This window comes from Dama dama, chromosome 5 (genome assembly GCF_033118175.1).
Source record: "Dama dama isolate Ldn47 chromosome 5, ASM3311817v1, whole genome shotgun sequence".
In the NCBI taxonomy this organism is placed as follows: domain Eukaryota; kingdom Metazoa; phylum Chordata; class Mammalia; order Artiodactyla; family Cervidae; genus Dama; species Dama dama.
The window spans coordinates 37,051,800-37,076,621 of record NC_083685.1 but is presented as its reverse complement, the minus strand read 5'-3'; the positions used below and the strand labels follow the sequence as shown (position 1 = coordinate 37,076,621).

At 36.5% G+C, this 24,822-nt stretch overlaps 1 protein-coding gene across 4 annotated transcripts in view; it reads right to left on the bottom strand.

Moving 5' to 3' along the window:
• AFG2A (AFG2 AAA ATPase homolog A) overlaps nucleotides 1–24,822 on the bottom strand; it is a 330,277-nt gene that overhangs the window by 303,318 nt on the left and 2,137 nt on the right. For 3 of the 4 annotated variants that reach the window (XM_061142299.1, XM_061142300.1, XM_061142297.1), the window contains exons 2-9: nucleotides 20,899–21,020; nucleotides 19,600–19,775; nucleotides 16,282–16,340; nucleotides 14,988–15,632; nucleotides 13,731–13,860; nucleotides 13,406–13,462; nucleotides 12,546–12,669; nucleotides 10,076–10,331 (exon numbers count right to left, since the gene is read on the bottom strand). In XM_061142299.1, coding sequence (XP_060998282.1) covers nucleotides 10,076–10,331; nucleotides 12,546–12,669; nucleotides 13,406–13,462; nucleotides 13,731–13,860; nucleotides 14,988–15,632; nucleotides 16,282–16,340; nucleotides 19,600–19,775; nucleotides 20,899–21,020 — 1,569 coding nt within the window. The remainder of the gene's footprint in view (nucleotides 1–10,075; nucleotides 10,332–12,545; nucleotides 12,670–13,405; nucleotides 13,463–13,730; nucleotides 13,861–14,987; nucleotides 15,633–16,281; nucleotides 16,341–19,599; nucleotides 19,776–20,898; nucleotides 21,021–24,822) is intronic. The other variant, XM_061142298.1, reaches the window with a different exon arrangement.

The window sequence follows — 24,822 nt, the reverse complement described above, 5'->3', positions numbered from 1 at the left end:
CATATTTCTATTGATGGGCAAGACTTTAACTGATCCAGATTCAGTAAAAATCAGTCCTCTAGAAGAGAATGGAATCTGCTATATTTCCCTGAGATCTCTTGTACTAGAGTAACAAATACTTCATAAAACAAAGAATATTGTCAAAATTCAAACAAACATCTACCAGAGAAGTGCATAAATACACATAAAACAATTTTTTTCCAAAAACAGAGAGAAAGTGACACTTACCCAGAGCCTCTATAAACCATGAACACTGCTGTCAGGGTACACTTTAAACCTTGTAAGAACTCTTTAGAAAAATGTTATCCCTATTTAGCAGGTGAGGAAACAGTTCAAGAGGTTAATGGCTTGCCCAATGACTCAGCTGATAGGAGGTAGTGTTAGTATTTGAAACTAGAGCTTACCATGGCTTTCCTTGAAGCCCCACTATTTCCCTGCGATTTATTTAAAAATACAGAATTTTTACAGCATCAATATTTTAATTCTAACTTAGAAAATTACATTGGCAGAATTCAAAAAACTGGTGGAAAATGTTAGAAAAAGAAACTTTCTTAAGAGCTGGACTGGATGGAGTAGATCCTCCATAAATTCCTATTAAAATAAGCTAGTGAAGGGTGGGAGGACTAACAGCTATAAATATCTCAGAACTCCACTACAAGACAGATAAAATTTTCCATTTCAAAAAAAGTTATGTTATAGTAATTAGATTCAGTATTTTTACTAGACCTACGTAAGTGTAATAATGACAAAACCATTGTTTAAATAACAGTTTTAGTTCTTCCTGTTCTGTGATGGTATCTTATCAAGGCCCAAGCATTTGGTATGAATATGTTGAAATGATGTGTAATCAACAAGGATGCTAAAGATAAATTCTTAGAGATGTGAAGCGAATGCTTCCTTCCACTGTAAACAAAATGACTGAGTCCATTTCTTGAAGAAATCAAGCTCTATTTATATTCACTCTCCTGAAATGGCACAGGCAGCCTTAGAAGGATAAGTTTATAATAAATCCCTGCATTTGGAAAACACTGTTGCTAAGCATCCTCTAACATTCAGCAGAGTTTATATAATTCATGTCTCTGCTGCATAATTAACATCTCATGTTTTCTAAAAAAGCATGGTATGCTTATCTCTGCTGTTAATTTAAAATATTATAAATTTTGAGGGAATTAATAAAAGGCTATGCAACTAATTAATTAGAAAGGCAGCCTAATCCCAGGACAGATACAAACATAGACATTAAATGTCAGGATGTGTCAGAGTTGAGCTTTTAAAACAGCTTGTCTGCTTGAGATAAAACATTTCAAAATGCAGCTGCTCTTTGCTTAAAAAGGTGAACTACAAAACATTAGGCTTTTGGACGAGTCACGACTTATCAAACCACACTCTAGCTCAAAAATTAATTATAAGGAAAATACAACATTTGAAAATCAGTTTCACACCCAGCATTCAACATCAAACATTGTATCTGCTCAGGTAAAACAAGATACAAGTGTTGAAAGCAACACTACAGTAGTATTTCCAATTTTGTTATTCATTACAGAGACCAAGTTAAAAAATATGGATAATATTCAGTAACACTAGAAGAGAAGAGCAGAAAAGCTCAGAGTATACACACTGCAAAAGATGCAGTATCACTCTCACAAACTCTGGAACAGACTGCAAACCTGTCCTCTGGAAAACCATGCACATACATATATACTACAAGGATTTTGACCTTTTGTATTAACAAACCACAAATAATAACCTTATGATTACCAAAGCAATCAGGAACACAGTTCATTTCAGTTTTATTAAATTCTGAATCACTTCAATGTATGCAATGACTAGATACCCATGCACCACTTGTTAAAACGGGCAGAGTTCCCCCAACTAAGAGGCCGGTTCAGAAAAAAGGAAAACCATCGGCAGTCAACACACAAAAGGCTCAAAGAACATATATGTCCACAAGGCATAAACAAGCAGATGTTCTAGGAAAAACACATCTGTATTCTTCTTTGTATTCTTCATTGTTAATCCTCAATTATTTCCTTAATTGTGGCTTTCTAGCTTTCAGAATTATTTTCATTTTACCTATTACTTTAAATTAATTTGTATTGGAGTATAGCCGCTTTGCAATGTTGTTTTAGTTTCTGCTGTAGAACAACGTGAATCAGCTATATGTATATATATATCCCCTCTTTTCTGTTATTTCCTTCCCATTTAGATCACTGAAGAGAATTCAGTAGAGTTCCCTGTGCTATACAGTAGGTTCTCATTAGTTATCTGCTTTACACATAGTAGTCTATATATGTCAATCTCAATTTTCCAATTCATTCCACCCCCTCTCCCCACTTGTTATCCACACATTTGTTTCTCTACATCTGTGTCTCCATTTCTGCTTTGCAGATAAGTTCATTTGTATCACTATTCTAGGCTCCACATGTAAGTGATTACAGGATATTTGTCTTTCTCTTTCTGACTGATTTCATTCTATATGACATTCTACATGACAGTTTCTAGGTCCATCCACGTCTCTGCAAAAGGCACAGTTTCATTCCCTTTATGGCTGAGTAATATTCCATCGTATATATGTACTGTATCTTTTTATCCATTCCCTTTTGATGGACTTCTGGCTGTTTCCATGTCCTGGCTATTGTAAATTGTGCTGCAATGAACATTAGGATGCAAGTATCTTTTGAATTATGGTTTTCTCTGGGTAAATACCCAGGAATATAGATCAATGGAAGAGGATAGAAAGCCCAGAGATAAACAGACACACCTACGGTCACCTAAACTGTGATAAAGAAGGCAAGAATACACAATGAAGAAAAAGAGAGTCTCCTCTACAAGTGGTGCTGGAAAAGTTGAACAGCTACATGTAAAAGAACGAAATTAGAACACTCTCAAACGCCATACACAAAAATAAAGTCAAAACAGATTAAAACCTAAATGTAAGGCCAGGCACTACAAAATTCTTACAGGAAAACATAGGCAGAACACCCTGTGACATAAATAGCAGCAAGATCTCTTTGACTCACCTCCTAGAGTAAAAAAAATAAATAAAAACAAAAATAAACAGAACCTAATTAAAAGCAAAGGAAACCATAAACAAGACAAAAATAACTCTCAAATGAGAAAATATTTGCAAATGAAGCAATTGACAGAAGATTAATGTCCAAAATATATGAATAGCTCATGCAGTTCAGTATCAAAAAACCAAAAACCCAATCAAAAAATGGGTCAAAGACCTAAACAAAGATTTCTCCAAAGACACAGACGGCTCAACACCACTAACTATTAGAGAAATGCAAATCAAAACTACAATGACGTATTACCTCACACCGGTCAGAGTGGCCATCATCAAAAAATTTATGAATAGAATTATTTTTCACTTTGAAGTTTTATTCAGAACCATTATACACACCTGCAAGACAGACCTGGACACTCATCTTCAAGAAGAAATGACACTGTTCAGGACAGTAGATCACCATCACAAAAAACCTCTAGGAAGAAACTCAACACTATCAGAGAAAGAGTCAGAATTATATAACCTAAACATAATGCAGTTATTTAAATCAGTTACAGAGGGACTCCAAAAATCAGAGAGATGGGTGGCCTTGATCAGTGGTTCTCAAAGTATAGCCCTTGGGAGAGCAGCACTGGTATCAGCTATAACCCAAGAGAAATGCAAATTCTTGTACCTGACCTGGACCTATTAAACCAGTAGGATGCGGCCCACGTTTGTGTCCTAATAAGCTCTACAACTAATTCTCATATACAAGTTTAACACAGGAGAATCACTGGCCTAAGTTAATAACACAAATTCTTGTTCACAAGCAAGTACAAGACTGGCCACTTCAAATTACTTGGGAAACATGACACACACGGACTCCAGTTCCCCACTTCCTGCATTCATTCACGTACGGAAAGGGGGCACGGATGTCAGCCTGAGGCCTGAAGAGCTCTCATCAACAACGGCCTGTGTCAGTGGCCCTCCAAGTGTGGTCCCCAGCCCAACAGCATCAGCTGAAACACGTTAGGAATTCACAGGCACCAGCCCAGACCTGCTGAAACTGAAACTCTGGGAAAAGTGCACAGCCAGCCAGTTTACTAAGTTCTCCAAGTGATTCTGACGCATGATAAAGTTTGAAACCTTAACTCCAAGTGATCTGTCTGGAATTGAGAACATGTGAAATGAATCTGCATTCTGCAAAAGAGAATACATAATACAGGAAGAATTAACTTGTTTACTGATGAATACGTCTCCTGGAGCTGGATTTTCTGTCCTCACGAATTAGGACGTTAAGGTATCTTACTTCCTACACATGCCAGTGGGAATTCCCAAGCTGTCCACTTAAACACAACCCAACTGGTGAACAATGAAAATGCCTCCTAAAAAGCACTGGTTTTAACCAAGATGTAGTTAAATCCACAGTCAGAACTATACCTGAGAAATCTAGTCAGTGGGAAACCCCAAACTGACTGGAACTGTACAAAAAATAGCAGTAGCTATTTAAGGGGGCTTCCCTGGCGGCGCAATGGTAAAGAATCCATCTGCCAATTCAGGAGACACCAGAGACACGGGTTCGATCCCTGGGTCGGGAAGATCCCCTGGAGGAGGAAATGGCAACCCATTCCAGTATCCTTGCCTGGAAAATCCCATGGACAGAGAGAGGAGCCTGAAGAACCACAGTCCACAGGGCTGCAAGAGTCAGACACAACTGAGTACACATTTAAGGCACCACAGGACACTACCTTGTCTGTCTCCTGTTTCCTACGATGGTAGCAATAATCAGCTGGAGATGTTCCTTTAGCACAGAGCAGGGATTTTTGAAGGCACCAGAGGTCAAGAAGAGATGAAACTCACCAGGAGTTTAAAGACAAAACTGAATTCAATTCTGAGATTAATAAATGTTTTTATTACTCTACCAAGAGGAGTAGGGGCTTCCCTCATAGCTCAGCTGGTAAAGAATCTGCCTGCAATGCAGGAGACCTCAATTTGATTCCTGGGTTGGAAAGATCCCCTGGAGAAGGGATAGGTTACCCACACTCCAGTATCCATGGGCTTCCTTAGTGGCTCAGCTGGCAAAGACTGTGCCTGCAATGCAGGAGACCTAGATTCCATCCCTGGGTTGGGAAGATCCCCTGGAGAAGGGAACCCTACCCACTCCAGTATTCTGGCCTGGAGAATTTCAGACTGTATAGTCCATGGGGTCGCAAAGAGTCAGACATGACTGAGCAACTTCCACAAGAGGTGTAGAGTGGTAACCATGCTCATTATGTCTCTTGGTTTTCACATACATTTCTCAAATACTTATTTAGCATCTATTTTGTAGTAGAAATCATTAATATTGCCTCTAAATATTAAGATTTTACCATGATTCTTTTCGTAAAAAATTATGATTCTAACTTTGTAATTCTAAGCTCAATGTAGTAATTGTGACTGCTTCTACCTGTCCAAGGACACTTACTACATTAAAAAAAAAAAAGAGAAGGCCACCAATTCAAACTTTTCTAGGCAGTCATTTAAAAAGACTAAGCCATTCAATTTTTACCCTAATAACTTCTCTAAATTTGTATTTACTTAAGAGGAAATATTAAATACTCAATTCTTTTTACTTAGAACCAGGAGAATACATAATCAAATTTACTATATGGCTGTTTTTTCTTCCTATGCTCAATGCACATATTAGGGATGCCCTTGCAAGTTCAATAAGTTAGATATGCCCATTCTATAGCATTTGGAGCATAATTCTACTATTTTTAATGCATACAGAGTTTGAGTTGTTTTATCTTTCCTTCTGAGTCACATTATTAATCAAATGTATAATTTACTGAAATCCTTAGTTAGAAACTATAAAACTGTTTCAGCGAGAAAATGCACTTCACAATCTGTATTAGTCTGCTTTGCAGCATTATTTCTAAGGACAATGTAGGAGAAATTCATGACTAACCACCTAAGTTTAATTCAGGCAAACAAGTATAAAAGAGACGACAATGAAGCGTGGAAAGGCCAGGTATATGCAAGTAACTAATGAGGTCAGGCCAGGTTTAGTGTGTAACTTGGGTATTTCCATGTTATTACCCATTTATTACCCAAACTTATTTAAGTTTATTCTACCCTTCCTATCTTTCCTCCCTCCCTCTCTTTTTTTCCATTTCTTTCTTGTTCTCCCTTTTATCCGGGGAATATCATATTTAAAAGGGTACACAGATATCATCTACCATAACCCCATTAATTTACAAATGGAAAAAACTAAGGTTCAGATAAGGTAAAGAACCTGCCCAAGACCACAAGTCTGATCTTAAAGGTATTTTCTACTAAAAATCCATTTTCTACTATAACTCCCCACCCTGCCTCCTCTTTAGGAATATCCCTCGCAAAAACTTCTAGCACACTGTTCTTAAGCTTTATTCTCTACATAAAATTAGAGAACAACACTATGTAATACAACACAGGCTAGTATTTAAGACAGTATACAGAAAACCACATTATTTTCCCTACTGGACACTTCAGCTCTGAGACTAAATCATTTTTAAAATTACCTTCTCAAAATCTGATTCATTGCTAGATTAGGGTAAACAGAAGATAAGTTTAAATATTGTCAAGGCTGTATACTGTCACCCTGCTTATTTAACTTACATGCAGAGGACATCATGAGAAATGCTGGGCTGGAAGAAGCACAAGCTGGAAGTCAAGATTGCCGGGAGAAATATCAATAACCTCAGATATGCAGATGACACCATCCTTATGGCAGAAAGTGAAGAGGAACTAAAAAGCCTCTTGATGAAAGTGAAAAAGGAGAGTGAAAAAACTGGCTTAAAGCTCAACATTCAGAAAACTAAGATCACGGCATCTGGTCCCATCACTTCATGGCAAATAGATGAGGAAACAGTGGAAACACTGACAGACTATTTTTTTGGGCTCCAAAATCACTGCAGATGGTGACTGCAGCCATGAAATTAAAAGATGCTTACTCCTTGGAAAGAAAGTTATGACCAACCTAGACAGCATATTAAAAAGCAGAGACATTACTTTGCTGAAAAAGGTCCGTCTAGTCAAGGCTATGATTTTTCCAGTGGTCATGTATGGATGTGAGAGTTGGACTGTGAAGAAAGCTGAGCACCGAAGAATTGACGCTTTTGAACTGTGGTGTTGAAGAAGACTCTTGAGAGTCTCTTGGACTCCAAGGAGATCCAACAAGTCCATCCTAAAGGAGATCAGTCCTGGGTGTTCACTGGAAGGACTGATGCTGAAGCTGAAACTCCAATACTTTGGCCACCTCATGCAAAGAGTTGACTCACTGGAAAAGACCCTGATGCTGGGAGAGATTGGAGGCAGAAGGAGAAGGGGACGACAGAGGATGAGGTGGCTGGATGGCATCACCGACTCAATGGATATGAGTTTGAGTAAACTCCAGGAGTTGGTGATGGACAGGGAGGCCTGGCGTGCTGCAATTCATGGGGTCGCAAAGAGTCGGACACGACTGAGCAACTGAACTGAACAACAGTTAATATTTATTTACTGCTTGTATATACCACGTACATACATCCTTTTTATGTGTACATATCTTCAAATAAGCATTTTCTCTCTACCCTACCTTCTGACTCTTTCACAACTTTTTCAATTAAATGTAGCACAGAAGTAGAAATTAAGTTTTCCTGCCATCTTCCTAAAGTTCTTGGTGGCAGAGGGGTTCTATTTATATATAATATGTGAGTGGAAAGTAGATGATCCTATTTATATCTGGTATGTGATTGACAATATCACTTTTCCCCTGAAAGTCTAAGGATACAACTTAACTTCTAGACTATATTTACCTGTGAAAAAATATGGGGGCTATTTTCTATTTCATAAGTTGATCCTACTCTTAGTTTCACAGACTAAAATTAAATCAAAAAACATTATATCACTTTGACAATTATCTGTTTTATGATTTAACTTTGATTAAGAGCACAGATTGGGAGTAAGATGACACTGAGTTTAAATTCTAGTTCTGCCACATACTAGCAGTGAGATCTCTTTTTGAGTCTCTCTGATACTTATATCTCAGGGTTGCTGTGAGAATCTGATGAAAGAATCTTCCCTTTCCTACTTTCCCATACCCTCATTCTGACTATACAACTTTTACTTTTTCTTTTAGGTTATTCTTAGATGCTGGCACTTTTTCTATATAACCAAAGAATCTCCTTTCTCCATTGGAGAAGTCACTACATTTTCTCTAGCTTTGAGTATGTACCTCACTGTATTGTTGTTGTTGTTTAGTCAATAAGTTGTGTCTGACTCTGCAACCCCCTGGACTGCAACCCACCAGGCTCCTCTGTCCATGGCAAGAATAGGGGAGTGGGTTGCCATTTCCCTCTCCAGGGGTCTACTAGACCCAGGGATCCAACCCACATCTCTAGCATTGGCAGAAGGATTCTTTACCGCTGAGCCATCAGGGAAGCTCTATCTCACGGTATAGTTCTTTACAGATCTTTTTCCTTCATCAGATTGTATGCTTCTAGACAGCATGAATCCCAGAACCTTCTAGAATGCATGAAATCTGTTAGAAAGTTGAAAAGGTATGCTGAAGAATGAATCATTGCCTAGAATAAGCAGGTACAAAGTAATGCCTAAAGAGTAATCCAGACTCTTCATTGTCACCTAATGGAATGAAGGAAGCAAAGTAAAGCACTGATATTTCTTCTTGATCAGCAGGGAATTCATTTCCATGATCAAACTCATCAATGTTATGAAGAACAAGAAACAAGGCAGAAAGGGACTCCATCCTAGACCATAAAGTACCAGAAGAATGTTCATATTTGCCTTGTCATCTGCATAACCTATAGTCTTCCCTAGTTGTGTGTCCTCTAAAATGGAAATTGTGAAAATGACCAAATAGAATGAATTAAAACTTGTTTTTTCTACAAAAAATAAGATATCCAAATTATCTCTTCCAATTATGTTTTCTTCCTTCTCAAAACTGTTTCCCTGCACACCTACGTCAGATTAGAAAGATAAAATGACTAATAACCTAGTAAATTTGATTAACTATGAATCAAAGCTTTGCAAATAAAAGTTACCATATTTCTGTACTAAAGCTGTAAAAAAAAAAAAAAAAAACACTAAACTAAATTCCCAATTCAAGAATTCAATTTCTTTCATGACCTACAAGGGTTAAACTTTATTTAAAGCACCTTATAAAGACACTGGATAGGTCACAAACTGGAACAGAATGCCACAAATGAAAAAAGATTCCTCCAAAATATAAAAGGACTTAGAAACATATGCCCATACTAGAGGAAAAAAGAAATTTAAGGAACCTAAGATTACTGGCAAACTAGAAATGCTATGAGGTATACGCCCAGTCTTAGAAGAAAGATATCTTTTCTAGGAAAGATGTCTTTTCTAGAAATAAATACTCTCAGAACAACAACAACAGATTATTCGACATTTTTCAATAAAGTCTTACCTGCCTGATCAAATACTTTAATAGGCTATAAAAACTGCTCTGATCTGATTACATTTTCCATGGTTAAAATTACCCTGGGAAAAAAGGTCTTAAGAGCTTCCAAAGCAACTACAGTTATACCGTGGTTAAAGTCAGAATCAACCGATTAATAACAGCCTTTATACATTTTCAAACTGAAATGTCACTGTCACATTATTTGGAGGCACAGAATTCTTGGGTTTCATTAAGTACTTTTTTAGCACTTCAACAAATACAAAGCTGCCCTGTAAGAAAAATTTTCATTCTCCAGCAAGCACTTCTCCCTATTTTCTAACAGGACAATATCAGTATACACGTTCACCATCAATACTGCCATTAATGCACCGAGTTACGCATGCGTGTGTCTGTGTGTATCTGTGTACTTAGGAAGAAAGATACACACTGTAAAAGTGTTTATTTTTAGGAAGAAGGATTAAGAGTGATTTTTTTTTTTTACAGTTTTCTGAATTAACTGAATTTTTTAAAACATATATATTTTTATGATTAGAAAAAATTAGCTGCTTCCACTAGGAAATCAATGAGATATAAATTATCAGCTTGTAAATAAACCAGAGTTATTAAATCCATCAGTACAGACTCACTATAGCAATCACTCTCACCTGCTTCATTACACAAGGCTTTCAAGTCTGCTCCAACATATCCATGAGCACTATTTGCCAGGTGTAGCAGTTCAGATTCTGTGAGTAAATGAGGTACCCTTCGAAGCAGTTTCTGGAGGATATCCAGCCTGTCTTGAGCATTTGGAACTCCAATCTCAATCTCTTTATCAAACCGTCCGGGTCTTCGGAGTGCAGCATCCAATGCATGAGGGCGATTTGTGGCCCCAAGAACCAACACCTGTCCTTCACTTCCTTCCTAACAAAGTAAAATAAAAATATATTACATATTCTTGTGAAATTAAAAAAAAAATGCACTTGGTATATAGACAAGGATAGATCTAACTGTTCACACTGCTAAGTCCTATCCCTTTTTTCTCAAATTTCATCATTCATCCCACATTTCCCAAAGCTCAGTCTAAATACCCCTTAGAAAGTTTCCAATACTTAACTCTCCATCTATTGTAAGTGACATCTCTCCCACTTCTGGCATCTTAACCACACAATTCTCATGACTAACAATCTATAGGTTATACCCTATACCATATAGTTTTATTGAACTGTTTTAAGTTGTTCTTTTCCCCCACTTGAAAATAAGATGATGACTCACAGTCATTAAAATTATGACCTACATGTGCTTCAAAAAGAACAAGGCTCTATTACACAGTTGAATAAGAAATCTTCATACATATGGATTGTTTCTTTTTTGTTTTGATAAATCTTCAAATTCCTGAAACACACACAATATAACCAATACCCAAGTATCAGATACCCTTGAATACATATGGATTTTTACCCTGAGGATAAAATTTGGAACAATGTGATCACAATAAGCCATCCGCACAAATTGTCCAACATTCTACTCAGATGACCTAAGTGCGATCTCACAGAGACAAGCTTAACTGAAATGCAATTTGCAGTAAGAAAACTTAAACCTAATTAATTAAACTGGATGTGCCAACAGAAAATGCATGGACTACAATGAATCTATGAATTATGACTTTAGAAGACAAAAATACAGGCCCTTAAACATTTTCAGGCCAAAACATTAGTGTCACATGCTTGCTCCCAGTCCTGCCCAAAGGCAAGAACATCAGTTCACAGCAGAAGAGACAGCAATAACATAGTAATTAAGATCCTCCAACACAGAGCCTTCTATCAGATTTCTACTCACCAAAATCTACTAATTATAATACATGTATTTTTAAGGATGAAAAGAGAGTTGCTTATAAACAAAGCATTTGGTCAGCTTAACAACTGTACTTATTATAAATGGACAAACTGGTGTCTCACTTTCTGTATCAGTCTCTTGAGAGTATTGTTATTATGGACCTATCCTCAGAGCCTCACTAATAAACTCTCCAGTAAACTAACACTGACTCCTCCAGCTCTGTAGCGTGCGTGTGCTGTGCGCTCAGCTGCAGCCTGCCAGGCTCCTCTGTCCACAGGACTTTTCTTCTGTGTCTCTTGCATTGCAAGCAGATTCATTACCTACTGAGCCACTGGGGAAGCCTCCCAAGCTCTGTAAGCTGAGGTCCAAACCTGGGACATTATAATCACACCCAGATATTTCCCTAAGACTGAGAACCAGGTGGTTGTCCAGACTGCTGTAGGCAACAACCCTTCTCTTAGGTTACTCTTGAAATTGTAGCACAGGTAAGCAAATAACAGAAATAATAACCAAAAGTTTGTTATTTTCATATGTTCAGTTTCTACCAATACGAAGTAAAACCAAAAGGCTCCAACTCTCTAGCTTTTTAATGTGCAAAAGAAAGACATAGGACTCCATAATTTCTAAAATTTCTTTAGGCTCTAACATATTAAGATTCTAAAAACTGAGTTATTTACAATCTTGTGTAAGAAGTGTATTCTGATAAATGCCTGCCAGGAGTCTTCATTCCTCTTCCCTATTAGTTCTACTGGTCTTCCTTTCATAATCAGCACATAGTTCTTATTAATATAAGATTGCATGCACTATATACAAAGAATTTGGTAACATGAGTAAACTTTTTTTTAAATGTTGTACAACACATTTCCCATGATTCTCACTTGGTCCTTTCACTTCCAAAACTTAAAGCTCTCCCACCAAACTAATTTTTACAAGAGTTATATGAGACTTACTATTGAAATTTCTTAGTAAATTCCCCTTAAGTTTAACTGCTAAATTTTCCTTACTGATTTTTACTTCAGGTTTTTAGGTTAATACCATTTATTAGAAAAAGATATTTATCAATGTAAATAATTTTATATGCTAGAAAAACACTGCCAGGTTATACTGTCCTTGCTGTTACTAAGAAATCACTGGAGAAAATTATTTTATGGGTCTTGGTCCTCTAGTTCTTAGAGCTAATATTTTTTCCTTTACCCTAGAGATCCCAAAAAATTCAGACATACTTGATAGTTTTTGCTACTACATACATATTATTAAGAAAATATCCCCTACTAAAGAAATCAATACTGGTGCTATACTTACTGAACCAATACCATCCATCAGTGTTAAGAGTGAAGCTACAACTCTTTTTTCCACTTCATTCTGAGCCCCTTCTCTTTTAGGGCAAAGTGCATCCAGCTCATCAATAAAAATAATTGATGGGTGCCTAAAAATAAACAAGTAAAATGAATTCTCTAGTACACAGTTAGCTTTTAAATTTGATATGTTGCATTTCAATTAAAAATTGATATTGTTTTTTTGATTGAAACACAATGCAGCAAATTTAGAATTTAATTAGTATCAGACAAAAGCAATAGAAACGTGAAGCTAAAAAAATCTTAGAATAATTCTAGCCTCAATTATTAAGTCACCAATATGACATGCTAGTAGATCTGCCCTCAATAAAAAGCAGAATACTGAGAACCTATATGGCTCATGAGATGAGAGTGAATGCTCATATAGACCTTGCCCACTAAGATCCCCTAAATTGCTATCTCTTGATCAATTCAGAAACTGAGGCCACTGAAGCTATTCCTTGGAGCTGGTTTAAAGTCCAAGGGATAGAAAGCAAGAAATGTTCTTTATTATTTGTTCTTTGTTTAAAAGTTCTTTATTATTAACTATAGTCACCATGCTATAGATTACATCTCCATGATTTATAACTGAAAGTTTGTACCTTTTGCTATTATGTAATTTAATAACTTATTTATCTAAAACAGTATTTCTAAAGTTTGTTTCTAAAACAGAATTAGAACAAACTCATTAAATTTACAATCTACTTCCAATGTTATATTTTTGTTCTATTCTTTCACATTTCATATAAAGTGCTACTATCTCTACTTTCATTAATACAGCCGTGACTATATCCAAAAAAATTCCAAACATCCAAAAATAAAGAATACCTCAGAGTGGCTTCAGCAAATATCTGACGTAATCTTGCTTCCGTCTCCCCGTAGAATCTGTAAGAAATAAATTACATTTAAGGACCAACTCTTATCATTTTTAAAATTCTGCCTATAAAAGTTCATCTGACTTCAAATATTTTCAGAATACTTAAAACCACTTTCAAAAATTCTTTTCTAACTTAAATTTTATACACATTAAAAGCAAATTTAACAATTCAGTGTGTGAAACATCCAGACAGAATACTATAGAGCCATTTTTTAAAAACTACATTTAAGAAGCATATCTAATAATACTGTTTATTCTATTAAATTATGCACCTACTTGCTTATAATTTCAGGGCCATTAATTACAGAAACATAGGCACCAACTTCATTAGCAACAGCCCTGGCAATCATTGTCTTTCCAGTACCCGGAGGACCATAGAGTAACACTCCTCTAGGGGGAGGAATTCCTAGAAGAAGAAGTAGAGAACACTGGATTCAGCATTAGTAGGTTTATGGTAAGCATTGTCACATGACTTCAAACACAAGTTATAAAACAAATTTACTTGCATCAAAACTAAAGTAACAGTCAGAACTTCTTCCCCCCAGACATGCCAACTCTCACTTTTTCTCTCCGTGTAGACCCAACCAGACCAGGCTGGTTAGTAAAAAACTGGTTGGATACCCACACTATTGTCATGCCCCAATCCACACAGCATTGTCCAATGACCAGAAAACAAAACCCAAGCAAGGACATCCAAAAGAAGCCACCGATCCAAGTTTTCTTCCAACTAGTTTCATCCAACATTCAATCCCAAATTTCATCCAATTTCATCTCAGAGAATATAAGCATTACCAGCAAAATGTCAATTCAAGGTTTCATTTGATACATATAAAGATTCATGAAAAAGGAAAAAGCAAAAAAGCGGAGTAAGACATGGTATGCACCACATATATGCAGAGGATCTGGGCAGTAACCTTTCAGAAGCCCTGAGTTTTCTAAAAGTCAAGTCACTCCCTGCACTTGTTTTAATACAAAGAGATCTGCATTCAGCTACACTGCCTAACAAAGAAGTTTTATCCAAACTATTTAATGTTTGGTTTATTTTTTTAGTCATTACAGCTAATCTAGCATGGTACTTGTTCCAGATCCAATACAAACAACTGTGGAAGTATGCAGTTAAAACAGACAAGACTACGACTGACTCACATACCCTAAAGCAGCAGTCCCCAACCTTTTTGGAACCAGGGACTAGTTTTGTGGAAAATAATTTCTCCACTGACTAGGGGTGCAGGGGTGGGGGGCGGGGGGAAGATTGGAATGGTTTAGGGATGATTCAAGTGTTTTACATTTATCGTGCACTTTATTTCTATGATTATTACATCAGCTCCACATCAGAGCATTAGGCAGTAGACCTTGAGCACAGAAAAAGGCTCAGTTAAAAGGCATTTCCCAAAGCAACTCACAACTCCTACCACACCTCCCACCCAGGAAAGAAAAACTGGAAGAGAAGGTGAACAATTATTAGTTAAGTGCAATGAGCCAACTGCTTTCTAGTTTAACATTTCTGGGTATAATACACTGAAAAAATCATACCATAACTCTTGAAAAGCTCAGGCTGTTTGAGAGGTAATTCAATAATTTCTCTAATTTCTTTCAGCTGACTATTTAAGCCACCTATCATGTCATAAGTTACTTTTAATTGGTTGGCTTGATCTTTTGAATTTGTACGGTTCTTTGTAAAATTGACTCTTGTTTTTGAAGAAATAAAATAAAAGGTATCGGTGTTGCTCTGTGCTCCCACGCTGGGTGACTTCAGTAATCTCTCTTCATCAACAGGTTGCTCACTTCCTTCCCTGGCAGACTCAAAACTACATGCAAGCCCTGTGACTTCCTCTAATCCAAGTCCACTGCCATTCCCAGGACTCTGTGTACCATCTGACAAAATGCCACCAGCTTTATCCATCATTCTGTCATCTACTGGTCTGTAAGGAGTACTACTTGATGCCGGCCGTCGGGGCACTTCCAGATCTAACTGGCTTAGCTGTAAGGATATATCCAGGGTGCTGGGATCTCGGCTGGACAGCTCAGAGGCCATTCCCCGGGCAGCAGTGTCAGAGTCATTCTGAGCCCTTCTCAACATTGTGCCATCTGCCCCTTTCACTCGCAACACTTGCAGCTTGCATGGTCGTCCATAGAATGTACAATACAGAAAGTTGCCTGGTAAAACCACCTTGCCATCTGGAAAACAATTTATTAAATATATATGTCAGCACAATTTTTCACTCATTTAAAGTTTGAATAGCAATTTAATCTATTAACATAATTATGCTTGAAAAGACTAAATCAAAGATGGAACATAAAATAATTGTTACGAAAAACAGAGGACCTAAAATTCCTCCCCTAAGATACAGCAGTATTTGGAGACCTAAGAAGGAAAAGATGATTCTCTGAAATCTTCTACACTCAATACATGTATGATTCTATCAACTATATCCCCATATGGCCAGACATTCCATGTTCAACAATGAACCAACCTAAAATGGCAAATCTAAATCAACACTCCAACATTTCTCACTGAAAACAACAGAGCGCAAGGGTTAAAAGTTTCAGTTCTACCACCAACTGTTCACAGGTTAAGTCATACATTCTCTACAGGGCTCAACTATCAGTCAATTACACAGCAGTTGAGGTTAATACTGGGGGGCGGGCAGGAGAAGGAGAGAGAGACTACATCCCTATCTTAAAGGGACATTAATTCATTGGAAAGAATAATCTCTACACTATTTCAAAGAAAAGTATTATGCACACAAGACCTCGAAGACACATTGGTTTATTTGCTGCTGCCTTGCTTTTCAAAATTTAGAAAACTATTAAAAATACATCTCACCTAGTTTTCTCAAAATACAACCAGCCAGTTGTTCTTCATTAATATCTGCATTTTTGTCACTGTGAAGGGTGGGAGAAATAAAAATCAGCATTAAGTACACCAGAAACTAAAATGTAATATAAAATGACACGCACACAGTGATAATGCAGACCTAATCAAGAAAATCATTAGTTTACAACCTAGAAAAAATTTATACAATTTTAGAATGATTTATACTTTGCCGATACATCTTACAGCCATGAAATCATTTGTAATGTGGTTTCCTAGAAGCCCAAATCAATGTTCTTTACTATCTTACATATCACTCATACACACCCCCCCCCCCCGGATATACTGAGGTGCATACATGTACGAGTGACTAAGCACACACATACATGTACAAACGTGGTGTACATTTATGCACTACATCTCTGCATGTAGTATATGTACAATAAATTAAAACAAAAAAATGTGTTTTTTATTGTGTATCATAGCCAAAAACATTTTAAAAAAAACCACTAGTCTCAATTAATCATTTTCTTTCTGAACTTGCCCAGCTTGGATAAAGGCTTTTATCAATAGCTTACTTTATTCTCTTTCAATCATTTATAAATTACCTTTAAGGAAATTTAAATCCTATAGAGTACATTATCTGAAGAGCTAAGAAAAAAGCAAGGTAATGGTACAATGGAAGTTTATCTTCAAGAGAAAAGGCATGCCTAAAAAAATGTAAAAGCCATCTTCTGACCAATTACAGTGTTTTCCAGGAAGACTGCTTGTTTGATTACAGAAGTATGGCTAAAAATCATTACACTTGTAAAGACACACATCCTTGGAGAGCTTTCAGAACATGCATCTCAGAACGTGCATTTTTCCTCCTCCATGTGTAAGCAGTTGGTATCAGGAGAAGAAGCCTATGGCTATTGAATTTGACAGAGATCACAGAGGGAGAATGGTTTAGCTCAGGAAAAGGTATATTAGCAAGCCCATGTGGTCCAAATCTAAGCTATGTTCTCAATCACATTATCAGTAACAAAACTGATACAAACTTATTTGAGGATTCCATATGCAAATTCATCTACTTGCTAAAATATGTTTGTAACCCCAAAATCAATACTAGTGGGGCTTTCCCAGACATTTGTAGAAGAGAACAGAACAGGCAAAAATGTGAGTAACCCAACACTTGCCCAGCTGAGGTTAAAAAAAGCCTCTATTTCAACTCTCATTCAGAGGTGACCAGAGGACAGAAGGTGAGGAGGGAAGGGAGCAGTACAATATACAGCAAAAAGCTGCAGCTCCAGGACCAGGTAGAGGGGGGTTTGAATCCTAATTCTGGCACCTCTTAATGGAGTGACCTCAGGCAAGTCACTTAATACTTCTAAGCCACTTATCTTTTCTAAAATAGAATCTACCAGAATGAGTTGTTCAGGGAGTTATAAGATTATAAGTTATAATCTATGTAAGACATGTATTTTCATATATTTATATATGTTAAATAAACACACACACACACACCCTCCAAGCAACAGTTCAGTATTTGTGGCAACTTCATGTAACATAACTACCACAAATGATGATTTGATTATTTTATTTATTCAATAAAAGAGAAAAACAAGGAGAAAATTTCATGAATCAAATGTGTGTATAAAGAGGAAACTGTATTTCCTTAAATACTTAAATTTACTTGTTTATAGAACTCTGAAACTACTTAGACTGTTTTTACTTATTAAACTTTGAATAGAAAATATTTGCAAATATGTGAAATACGTAAAAATAAAGTTTTGCTTTTAAAAAAAGAATGTGTGCAGATAAAATCATTTCCACTAGAAGGAGCTCTAACATTAGTAATAAAATTTTTCAGCTAACACCTGAAGGATTTAAGCAGCAGACTAAAACTACTGATTTTTCTTATTGAAAATTAAGTTTCTTGTTTAAGTTCTGCTGCCACATTTAAAACAGAAGATTCTTTAAAAAAATAAAAAAGCTTCCATTTAATACATATGAAGTCCCTTTATAATAGGTACTCGTTATCACCTAAGACTGCTGCGCCCTCAAGAGGTCACACTTGTTAGTAACTGATCCAGTCAACCGATAAGTGCCTAAAGGACTGTTTTACAACAGTCTAAAGATTAATCCTATTTAACCTGAGTTAATTAAAAAATTACCATAAAATAATGAGCAAGTTACTTCTCACTGAGCCCATTCTCTCACCTGTAAAAATGGATAAACATGGACACCTTGCACTATGTTTAGAGGATTAAATGAGGGAAGAAAAATGGGCGAAGTGTATGCACTTGTGTCCTAGCACATGGTTGGTGCTCAACATATGTTGTGTTCTCATTTCCTTTCTGCCTTTTACTTTGTTGCTCACTAAACTGTTATAAAATGCACTGAAGATATTTTCCTGTTTTTAAAAAGAAAAATAGGCCAAGGCTTAAGCTTGGAATCTATAAAAGTAGCAAAAGTGAAGAAAACATTTCAAAATCAAGCTAATGATTGAAAAATGTTTTGTGATTCCAGCACATAAAATCCTCCAAATTTTTATAAACATGCTATCAAAGTATCAAAAGATTTTTTAAAAATGAATTTTGATAAGACTTGTATATGCAAACTGAGTAAAAACCCTATTAGATACAGAACATTCAAGAGGGTGGGTGATATACTTTAACCACATCGATAGTCTTTCATAGGGGACTATTTAAAAATATGATAGATATAACTATTTTATTGGTTTGAATAACCAGTGAGTTAAAATACACAATCACATACTTTGCTTGAGCAGTCTTAATTAAAACTTGTTTCTTGCCTATTCATAGTAATCTACTACTGTCTTTACAATTGTAAGACAGGAAGCCCTGATTATACCACAAACCATGAGGAAAAAAACACCATTAACTATCCATCAATAATAATTCCTCTTACCTAAAATGTCAGAGCATACTGTAATCACAGGACATTAGAGAGCCTGTAGTCCATAAATGACATAACACCCATCTAGTTTGTGCTGTCTGATACAGTAGGTCACTAGCCACTCAACACTTATGGCCATCAAGTGCTAAGAACGTGGCTAGCCCAAACTGAGATGTGCTACAAAGGTAACATAACACAGTGGATTTTGAAGGCTCAGTTTGAAAAACAGAATGAAAAATCTTGTTAATAATTTGTGTACTTATTATAAGTTCAAATAAAATTTTATATATTGACTAAATAAAATATACAATTACTTTCTCTTTCTCTTGACTTTTTAAATGTGGCTACTAGAAAATGCAGAATTACACATGTGGTTCACATTTGTGACTCATCTTATTTCTACTGGCCAGCACTAATCCAGACAATCACCATGAACAACAGCCAAACCTGAGAGCCACGTCCATTTCCTCAGCCTGCAGCACAGCACCCAAAACAGGCTGGACATGGATGGCATCACCAACCCTCACACCCACGTTCTTCTGTGCCACTTCACTCAGGCCAACCTTGCCTCCAGGAAATCCTGCCACAGGCCAGGCCGTATAGACCTGCCCAGAACAGAGGAAACAAAAAAATAAGAAAATTCTTATTTGTAGAATATCATTAATTTATAAGAAAGAAAACTAAGCACAGTCAAGTACATGGCTCTGCAAAACACAAGTCTTTGCCCCAAAGGAGATACTATGAGATACAGACTACAAAGAACTATTGAATTTGAGCAAGCTCTGGGAATTGGTAAGGACAGGGAAGCCTGGCATCCTGTAATCCATTGGGTCACAAAGAGTCAGACATGACTGTACGACTGAACTGAACTGATAAATATTACACCTTTTTTTGTGAAGATTAGGGGTAATCCCACAGGGAAAATGGTGGAAGAACTGAGAGTTGGTTTCAGGAAAAGAGATAAGACCTTAACAGGTGATAAGAGGAAAATAAGAAAAAATACTGAAGGCAAGCTAACTGTAAGGTAATTCAGTCTGGAGCATAAACTGCATCTAGGAAACAGGGATGGACCAGCACAAGAGCTCCATGGGAACCTGGATCTCATCAGACTTATGTTCTAAGGGAGAAGGTTTCTAGCTCCAGATTAGTGGGCTGAGCTTATGCATTTATAGTCTTCTCTTCCACAAAACACACTAAAGGATTTTTTACAGTAAAAGTCCAGGACAACAAAAGGAATGGAAGACATGCCATCAGCAGATATGAGATTACAAAATATTTCCAGGGGACCCCACCGGTCGGGAGAACACTGACTGATGAAGCAGCAGCAGAAAACATGTCAGAGGCAGAAGAAGAAAGCCAAGCTGCCAAAAATGACTCAAGAAAGATCCTGGACTTGAAAGTCTCAGGTATGATGAATGGCTGCAAGGACAAACGGAGGGTGATCAAATATTTATATACAAAACAAATGACCCAAAATAACATTTCTGTGAGGAAATACAACTCACAGACAGCAAAATATAGGGCTGTTAGTGCGTCACTATTGCTGGGGGAAAGGCTTCTCCACATCATGACACTTAGGAGCTACAACTCCCAGGGTATCATAGGAACGAGAAGTTTATACAGATGTGAGGGTCTTGTAAGATATAGCTTTTCAATTATCACTGCTTGTGTTGAAAATAAAAAACATCTCAAATATTTCTCAAGTAAGGAAATGAAAAGGACTCTTACCTCCTGCTTTCCATCCAAACTGGTAAGCAACACTGGTCGACCGATACAAATATTTGCAGACTTCATGGTATTGAGTCCAAGTTGAACAAGAGAATTCTGGAATGCTTTAGGAACTTTGTCATCTACCAAGAAGAAGAAAATTATTTTCACAGTATTCTGTAACTGAAGTTAAAGCAAGATTTCTTTTGGACTAAATAAAAATCCTTAATCTATATTACCACATGAATGCACTTACCATACCCTGGAGAAACTATTTTTCGAACCCTCTTTATTTTAGCAGACTTAAAACCAAGCCTTTGTGAGGTTCCACTGACAATATGAATGCTAACTAAAAAAGGATATTTAAAAAAAAAAAAAAAAAAAGGATATTTTATGGGTAGGTATTAGTTTTCATTTTTTTTTTTTAAATCTCTAATTTCATTACTAACTGAACATACTTGCAATAGGGCTTTTCATACTTGCATTTTTAACTTCTCCTATTACAGATTCTAAGTTGATTTGGCTACTAGTACTGAAAGGCTTGAACTGGGGAAATGGCACATAATCTGGCTCTAGAGGATTAAGTTATGTTTCCACTTCTGACCCACAGGACAGCAATCAGACATTTTCCTTTCTATTCCCAAGAACACACGGATAATAACAACACAGGTCTTGTTCCTTAGGCGAAGACACGCTGGCTCAAATGACCATTAGTGCTTTCAACTTTTGGCCAGAGAAGGGCCTGCAATTCAGTCCAGTTACAAAACCTCTGAAAATGATGTGCTAACATCTCCACCTCTGCCCACCCACTCCCTCAGGCTGCACATCTGGTTAGCTGCCCCTCCTCTCATCTCCCAGCACCTTATATTGTCTGTTACTAGCACTTATCATCATAACATTCATTTATTTCACAATTCGACTTTCCTTTAAACTATATACTGCTTTGGGGGCAGGAACTGGGTCATACTCATCTTTGTAAACTCCACTGCCTAGAAGTTCATTAAATACAGAGTTCGTCTGCATAATAAATATCCATGATAAGAATGGATGCAGTAGACAAGTATACAGTATTTTTCTTTTCAGCACAAAATCCATGCTAGCACTTATGATGCCTGTCACAAACTTTATTATAAAACTTATTATAGTCACATATCATAATCAGAGAGCTCTGACTAGTATTCGTGTTCCTTCATAATCAGAAAAACAGATTTTTTGTAATTAAAAAGAAACTAAGTCAACAAAAGCAAAACCATGAGGTCTGATTTACATCATTTTTTGCCACTGCAAAGTAACTTTCCAACACTTTTATTTTCCCTCTGTCATTAGATGAACAAATATAGAAAAACAAAGCATCTCCCAGGGCTAAGATTAACAGGTCTGACCATAAAATAAACGTTTTTTATAATGAGAGACTGAAAAGAAATTCAACTTTCTTATGAGCACCAGGTCTCTTACACAGTTTACGCATCAATAACAGCAAAGTGTCCTGTTTGATAACCTTGTAATATTCAGTTTCTGCCAATTCTCTCTTCCTTACGAAGGAAACCTCAATGAATTACCCTTTCCTCTTCATAATTACCTTGCAGAAGTACTCAGTCCCTGACAAGATTTTAAGTTTTCTTTCTCTCTTCCCTCCATCCTACCCTGAACCAAGATTTGATAAATCACACACTTCTCAAATACTTCCATTTCTCCCCACCACCAATGGATTCAAATTTCCATCCACTGGCCTTATTTTCTAATACATTTCCATCGTATTCCCTGCTTACAAACTGTTAACCGCATAATTCCCTTCACCAGTCCTCATTCCTCCAGTTCTTTATATCTCTACATCCACACATCCACTTCCCTACTAATTTACTGAGCACCTTATGTGCAGATTAACTAATGAGATAGTAAAGGTAATTTCAAACAACCATCTACCCTTCATGTGTTCATTCAGCAAATAGCACGTGCCCACTCTAAGGCAAATACTACAATAGGCACTGGGGATACAAGGTGGACAAAAGCAGACACAGTCTTTGTCATGGAACATATAATTTAATAGAATGCAAACTATTAAACAATCACTAAATAACTGTGTAATTATAAACTAAGATTAATGCAATGAAATAACTAAGAGTGCTAAGAGAGCCTATAATGTGGGATCAGACCTAACTTAGAGGAATCAAAGAATGTTTTTTTTCAAGGAATAATGTTTAAATCCGTCTGAAGGAAGAGTAAAATTAACTAAATGAAGAGGGGAAAAAAAAACAATTCTCACTAAAGAGAACAGCATGTACAGAGATCCTTGACAGAAGAGAGTACTGTGCATCTGAGGGGAAAAGTGTAGACAGAGTGGTGGGAGACAAAAGAGAGCCACATAATGAAGGTCAACACCACCTACGGCAGTGGGCTGTATCAAGTTCCTGGTCTTTAATCTGACAGTAATTGGAGGCCAGTTAGTAGAGAAAAGCAGAGCTGTGACAGGATTTTCATAATACCATTCTATCTGCAGAGTGGAAAAGGAATTGGAAAAGAGCAATCAGTGTAGTAGTCCAGGTAAGAGAGGATGGTGTCTGAGATTAACGTGGAAGCAGTGGGAAGGGAACGCAGAAGTCTAACATGGGAAAAATTTTAGCTAGTAAACTGGACTTGATGGTGGACTGGATAATGTGAGATTTAAGAGGGAGGTGTCATGGGTGAATCTGAGATTTCTGAATTTTACAGTGAGAAAGACTGAACAGAGCTCATTTGTTTTGTTGGACTAAGTACCAGTTCACAAGGTCAGTCCTGACATATCTTTGAAAAATTTAAAAGAAGAGGTATAGCACAGTGCTATATTCAAAGTGGGGACCACGAATTTAGAAAAAAAAAAAAAAGGAATCCCATTTATCACTGCATCAAATATAATAAAATATCTAGGAATAAATTTAACCAAGGAGGTGAAAGACTTCATAATCTGAAAACTATAAGATTCTGATGAAAGAAATTGAGGACACAAATAAATGGAAAGATACACTGTGCTCATGAATTGGGGGAAGAATCAATGCTGTTAAAATGTCTATACTACCCAAAGCAACGTACAGATTCAATGCAATCCCTATCAAAATACCAGTGGCATTTTTCACATAAGTAGAACTAATAATCGTAAATTTAAATGGAACTAGAATAGCCAATGCAATCTTGAGAAAGAACAAAGCTGGAGGTAGAACACTCTCTGATTTCAAATTATAGTAATCCAAACAGTATGACAGTGGTACAACAATGGATACATAGATCAGTGGAACAGAATATAAAGCCCAGAAATGAACCCACACATATATAGGCAAGAAATCAATGACAAAGGAGGCAAGAATATATAATGCGGAAAAGACAAACTCCTCAGTCATTGGTGTTGGGAAAACTGGACAGCTACACGCAAAAGAAATGAACTGAATCACTTTCTTAAAAAAAAAAAATTCAAGATGGATTAAAGACTTAAATGTAAGACCCAAAACTATAAAACTACTAGAAAAAAACAAATGCAATAAACTCCTTAAAGTTAGTCTTAGTAATATTTTTTGGATCTGTCTCCTGAGGCAAAGGCAACAAAAGCAAAAATAAATGAGATTATATCTAACTAAAAAGCTTTTGCACAATGAAAGAAACCATCAAACAAAACAAAAAGACTGCCTACTGAATGAAAGAAGATATCTGCAAATAACAAATTGATATGGAATTAATATCCAAAATATATAAAGAACATTTATACATATATAGTGAAATATTACTCAGCAATTTAAAAAAAGAATGAAATCTTGCCATTTGCAACAACATGGATGGATCTAGAGGATATTATGCCAAGTGAAATAAGTCAGAGAGAGACCAGTATCATATGATTTCACTTACACACAGAATCTAAAGAACAAAAACAGAAACAGAAACCAATTCATAGATACAAAGAAGTGTGTTTCTGAAATGGGA